The sequence below is a fragment of the Juglans regia genome, chromosome 9 (assembly GCF_001411555.2).
Source record: "Juglans regia cultivar Chandler chromosome 9, Walnut 2.0, whole genome shotgun sequence".
Taxonomy (NCBI): Eukaryota; Viridiplantae; Streptophyta; class Magnoliopsida; order Fagales; family Juglandaceae; genus Juglans; species Juglans regia.
This window is the reverse complement of record NC_049909.1, coordinates 17,172,706-17,179,289: the sequence shown is the minus strand read 5'-3', so window position 1 is coordinate 17,179,289 and position 6,584 is coordinate 17,172,706. Positions and strand designations below refer to the sequence as shown.

General features: G+C 37.0%; 1 protein-coding gene across 1 annotated transcript; it reads left to right on the top strand.

Moving 5' to 3' along the window:
• Window positions 1–2,441: 2,441 nt before the first annotated feature.
• On the top strand, window positions 2,442–5,111 carry LOC108984090 (transcription factor MYC2-like). The gene has a single exon (XM_018955918.2). The coding sequence runs from the start codon at window positions 2,617–2,619 to the stop codon at window positions 4,681–4,683; it is 2,067 nt and encodes a 688-aa protein (XP_018811463.1). The 5' UTR covers window positions 2,442–2,616; the 3' UTR covers window positions 4,684–5,111.
• Window positions 5,112–6,584: the final 1,473 nt, after the last annotated feature.

The window sequence follows — 6,584 nt, the reverse complement described above, 5'->3', positions numbered from 1 at the left end:
AGGTGAATGTTGATTTTTATTATTTTTTTAAAAAGTCAAATATATAATATCCCAAATCCAGTATAGAAAAATAATAAACAAAATTTATTGAGGTATATTAATTGAAAAATGATATTTTCAATATTAAGATATAGACATAATTTATATAGAAGTAATATTAATCGTACGCATTTTTTTAAAATAGAAAAAAGATAAATCTAAAATTATATTAAAAAAGTTATTTAAAAGAAATAAATGTAGAAAATATGCACAATTATATATAACATAATACATTTTAATTATAAAAAAGAAATTATGATTGAAGAGGCAAGCGAGCTCGACAGAAAAAAATATGTCAATATATATATACACATGAATAATGTTAGGGTGCACCTAAAAAATATACACTAGTATAAATAATTTGTTTATTTAAATATTTTTAATCATTAAAAAATTATTAATAAACACTTCTTAATCGATAAGCAAGTGGTGGTGGTTTTCTCACATGCGAAAGTGGGATATACACGTGCCCCCAACAAAAAGTTAAAGACCACATATATAAATAAATAAATAAAATAAAATAAAAATAAAAAGCGGTCATTTTCAGGACACGCATCAAGAAAAACGTGGCTCAAATAATTATTTCTTTAAGTTTATTAATATATAAACATTAGTTTAAACAAATCGGACAAAGAAGGACGAGTCACTCAAGGGTCACGATTATGTTTCGTGACGCCAACGCATACTTCACCCTTTTGTTTTCTATAGATATTTTCTAATAATTACATTGTTTATTTATATTTTAGTGTTATAGATTCCATCATCTTAATTATCTAATATTTAAATATCGATCTTCGACAGTGGAGGTGTGCTGGCGATTATTTATTGACGAAACTGGACGCCGATTTTTTTTGTTTTTACGGCGGCTCTTCCATGAATATTGTGGACACGGAGATTTTATTATTATTTTAATTTTTTTACTTAAATTTCAATTAAAAATTTCAGAACATAAATTTTTTACATAATTTAAAAAGAAAATAAATTCAATTAATCAACATAATAAATTATATGATTATGTTAATTCTTTTAAATTATACAAAAATGTCAATTTATGAGATTTTAAATTAAAAACAAATTTAATTAAATAATAAAACAAAGGTAAGCCTATCCTTACCACGATGAAATTACTTTGGGCGAAATCACCTTGGGGTTGGATGGAATATTGTATTGTCTCTACCAAATCTAACGTGGGCCTCCTGTTATTACAGAAAATGGGCAGCTTTTGTCTCCCAACAATTCTATTTTTCTTTTTAATTTTAAATATAATCATTATATTGATTAATGTCACAAATTATAAATAACTTAACATATTATTATAATAATTAAGTAATTTAGTATGTTCATCACTCAAATGTTATTCATTTTTAATTATAACACACAGCATGATAAAAATAAAAGATGACATTTCTCTTTACTTTTGTCCTTTTTTTTTTTTTTTTTTACATTGATTTTTTTAGTTGTAGATTCGAGATTTCATTAATTTACAACATATTTTTCTAATTAGTTATAAAATTATGTAAAATTTAAAATTAAAGAAATTTTAATATTTTTTTGATAAAGGGTAACAAAACATATTAGATGATTGTAAATGAACATCATTATTAAATATGAAAATTGATATTAGAGAACTTATTTATTTATCTAAATTCAAGAGTGATATGGTTATTGTGTTAGATAAATATTTTAATCATAAAAAATTGATATAATTTGAAGACTATATTAAATTTTATTATAAAATAAATATAAATTATCAAAATTACGTTGTACAATGACAATGATAAAAGGCAACGATAACGAGAATGAAAATATTGGCGTCACAAAAAAATTTGGGGTGGAGGGTGGGTTGTGAAGATTTATTTACGCATTATTTGGTTTCAATTTAGATTAGATTAGATGATTTGCGATATTTTATTTAAAATTAAATAAAATATTATTTTTATTTAAAATTAAAAAAAATAAAATTATTTATTATATTTTATATAAAAATTTTAAAAAAATTATATTTATTTTATAAAATAAGATAGAAATGAAATAATTTTATTTTTTGTAATGACAAACCGTTATTCCGATGAAGTCCGAAGTCAAATATGCATTGGATTAGATTTAAGAAGTGGTCGATTTCACTTATTAAACGGTGGTGGTGATAAGTTGGAACTCCCACCAAGTGTCGGACAAAACGACATGTGTAAGAGACAGTAACTGTGTCTGGTAGACCTGTTCCTACGGTAAAAGTAAAAACATTAAAAATAATAAATAAATTAAAAAAATAATAATACTCCCACTCTCAGAAGGCAGAAATGAATGAATGCTTATGGTACACAGTACAGTTAGTTCATAAATTCACACCAAAATAAAATAAAATAAAATAAAATCCAAAAACGCAAAAGCACCCCCCGGCCCCCACTCCTCGTTTTACCCTCAAAGTTCCTACACACTCCTTGACCTCCTCCTCCACCACCTCACAGTTTCACACCCTCGCTTATCTCTCAAACCTTCCCATCTTTACTCCTACTATTCCTCTCTCTCTCTCTCTCTCTCTGGGTGGAAGAAGAAACGGTAGAAGTGCCTGTTTCCCGTATGCATGGAATGACGGATTACAGGATTACGCCGTCGATGAATCTTTGGGCACCCGACGATAACCCGTCGGTTATTGAGTCTTTCATAAGCTCCGATCTCTCCTTTTGGGCCACCCCGCCGCCTCCTGCGCAGGGGCAGGCGCAACATCAGCAACTGCAGCCTCAATCCTCTGCCTCCAATACTGACGACCCCTCCAAGGCTATTGCCCAATCCCTGCCTTCCGTGGCGCCCTTCAACCAGGAGACACTCCAGCAGCGCCTCCTGGCGCTTATCGAGGGGGCCCACGAGAGCTGGACCTACGCCATCTTCTGGCAGTCCTCCTACGACTACTCCGGCGCCTCCCTCTTGGGCTGGGGCGACGGCTACTACAAGGGTGACGACGACAAGTCTAAAGGCAAGGCCAAATCCACGTCGTCTGTGGCCGATCAGGAGCACCGCAAGAAGGTGCTCCGCGAGCTTAATTCGCTGATATCAGGCTCGGCCGTGTCCTCCGCCGACGACACCATCGATGAAGAGGTCACCGACACCGAGTGGTTCTTCCTTGTGTCCATGACCCAATCCTTCGTCAACGGCAGCGGCCTCGCAGGCCAGGCTTTCTTCAATTCAAGTCCGGTCTGGGTATCGGGGGCGGACCGCCTTTCCGCCTGGCCGTGCGAACGCACCCGCCAGGGTCAGGTTTTCGGGCTCCAGACCATGGTGTGCATACCATCGGCGAACGGCGTCGTCGAGTTGGGCTCCACCGCGTTGATTTTCCAGAGCTCGGATCTGATGAATAAAGTCAGAGTTCTCTTCAATTTCGAGAGCCTGGAAATGGGTGGTTCCTGGCCAATTACCGATCAGGGTGAGAACGACCCATCGTCACTCTGGATTAGCGATCCCACACAGGCTGCGTTGACTGAGATAAAAGATTCGCTCGATAACAGTACTGTTCCATCGGTTCCTGCCACCACCAACGGCGGTCTTCAGATCTCGAAGGCGATTCAGTTTGAGAACCCCAGCTCCAGTAGTTTGACCGAGAACGCAAGCGCGATTCATATGCAGAACACTCACCAGGGCCACCAGCAACGTCAGCAATCGCAGACCCAGAGCTTCCTTACCAGAGAATTGAACTTTTCGGAGTACGGATACGATGGAAGTAGCGTTGCGAAGAATGGGAATTCGAATTCGTTTAAACCCGAGTCGGGCGAGATCTTGAATTTCGAGGAGAGCAAGAGGAGTTCCTATGTTTCGAGCCATCCTCAGTTCGCGGCCGCAGCGGTGGAGGAGAACAACAAGAAAAAGCGGTCGCCGACGTCGAGGGGTAGTAACGAGGAGGGAATGCTTTCTTTTACGTCGGGTGTCATTTTGTCGAACACCTGTATGGTGAAGTCGAGCGGCGGCGGGGGCGATTCGGATCACTCCGACCTCGAAGCGTCGGTCGCGAAGGAGGCCGATAGTAGCAGAGTCGTAGAACCGGAGAAACGGCCTCGAAAACGGGGTCGAAAGCCGGCGAACGGGCGAGAAGAACCTCTGAATCACGTGGAAGCAGAGAGGCAGAGAAGAGAGAAACTCAACCAGAAGTTCTACGCGCTCCGAGCTGTGGTTCCGAACGTTTCGAAGATGGACAAAGCGTCCCTTCTCGGCGACGCGATAATGTACATAAACGAGCTGAAAGCGAAGCTCCAGAGTGCGGACTCGGACAAGGATGACCTGCAGAAGCAATTGGAAGCATTGAAGAAAGACTTGACCAGCAAGGAACAGCGCCATTCGGGCTCGGAGCAGCCGCCGCCGCCGCCACCTTCGCAGTCTGATCAAGACTCAAAGACGTCGAGATTGATAGACTTGGATATCGACGTGAGGATAATCGGATGGGATGCTATGATTAGGATTCAATGTAACAAGAAGAACCACCCGGCGGCGAGGCTGATGGCGGCGCTGAAGGAGATGGACTTGGACGTGCACCACGCCAGCGTTTCGGTAGTAAATGATTTGATGATCCAACAAGCTACGGTGAAGATGGGTAGTCGGTTTTACACACAGGAGCAGCTCAGGCTAGCGTTGTCGGCCAAAGTTGGAGATGCCCGATAAGGTGTTTGGGAACTGGGAAAATGGGGGATTGAGAGCTCAAATAAAAGACAAATCTTTATGAGCAGAGATATTCTTTGCAAATGGTTGGAAATTGCTCTGGGAAATTTTAAGGCTCCCGGTAGCTGAGAAAAGCAGCTTTGTAACATACAACACTCTTCTTCTTGTTCAAATCTTTTTTTTTTTTTTTTAATTGTTCTTTCTAATTAGTATAATTATGTTGAGGTTATTATTTATTATGAGCATCGGGAGCTAAATTCGTGTAAAAAATCTTCCAACTCTCGAGGATGAACATGTATAGCCTCCCCATCAAGCTGAAAATAGCTTGATTTCTTTCCTTTTTGTTTTTGTGGGTAGTTTTGTTTGTTTGTTCATATATATGTCAGTAGATTTTGAACCTAATAAAATTTTATGGGTTGAATGGATGTCAATCAGTGATTCTACTGGTTTGATTTTCTTGTGTGTTCTGTGTCTCCTTTTATGTTATGTATTCTGTGTCCAGCATGTTTTATTTAAAGATTCAATGAGCTCTTGCTTCTTGTTTCAGTTTTGTGTTGTATTGTATTGGACAGTTGCCTGGTGAAGTTCTTCATGTCTTTGAAGTGTGTTTGTGGGAGGAGCTTGTTGGACTTCCTCGTACAATATTGCATGGTACTGGACATATTGAGAATTGCTTCGTTTATACAGAGTACTACTGCAAAAGTGATTTTACATGCTGATATGTCACTCAGTTTTCTTCTTGTCAAGAATGATTATAATTGAAAAGAAACGGATAACTGCTCCTTGAGAAAAGGTTCAAAGCTTCATTTTTCTTTAAGCATTAATGGTAAGTTGGCTTCTATTTCTGGTAACCCTTTTGACATCGTTTGACGTTGAATTCACCGACAAGCATGAATTTTACTTCTGCTATTGTTTGTGAATTTCTGTTAAACTTTGAACACCATAAAATATAAAAATGCTCATTTCTGTATCTTACCCCCCAACATGCATTTCATTGATATAAGATAAAACAATAAAAAGAAACAGGGAATGCTTCCTTTGACATCAGAAGAGGGTTGCTCTGTCTCTTTCATTTGCATCTTTGGGTAAGCACAAAATGGAGATGGCATTGGAAATGGAGTTGGGAAGAGTGAAACAAGATGAAAAAACAATGGCTCGAAGGCCTGAAACGAACATGTTTTCCCCAAAACTGAAGTTTCCAAGAATTCTGTCCTCAAACGACAACCATTATTGTTGCATCCCAATTTAGCAACATCATGTAATTTTGCCATGATTATAACTCAAACACAAAATTATTTGAAAAGGTTGTACTGTCTTGTTTGGCGTAGACCTTAAATTGCAGGACATTAGTTTGAAAGCATACCTTCCAAATTTGAATGACAAGGAATGCCTTAATTAACAATATGAACCCTAAACGAAAGGGACAGAAAGAGGGTGGTCCAAAGCCAACTGGTTGGATATACTCTACTTTTTCAAATAGTCTCAAGGTAATCGATCCCCCTTATTTGATAAGTATTGGTGGTTGTCTATTTATTTTTTCCTACAAAAAGATTATCTTATAAAAAATCATCTTATAAAAAGGTACAACTTAGCGTGATACATTAGATTATAATATTTATTTTATTATTAATTATATATCTCATGTATTACATTACGTCACATCATTTTAAGAGCTTTTTTTTTTTTTTTTAAATTCTATTAAAAGAAAAAACTCAATTATACAGCTCCTACCCAGAGAGCCACAACAACTAATTATGTATAGTAAAAATAGAAAAGTGGAAACAGGGTAATGTGGAAAAAAAAAAAAAAAAGTCAATTTAAGAATCGTTTAGATAGTGAGATAAAATAAAATGAGATGAGATAGTTTTAGATAAGTTAAATAAAATATTATTAAAATATTATCT

What these genes read in the sequence shown, in the direction of transcription:
- LOC108984090 (XM_018955918.2), top strand. Translation starts at nt 2,617, where the DNA reads ATGCATGGAATGACGGATTACAGGATTACGCCGTCGATGAATCTTTGG.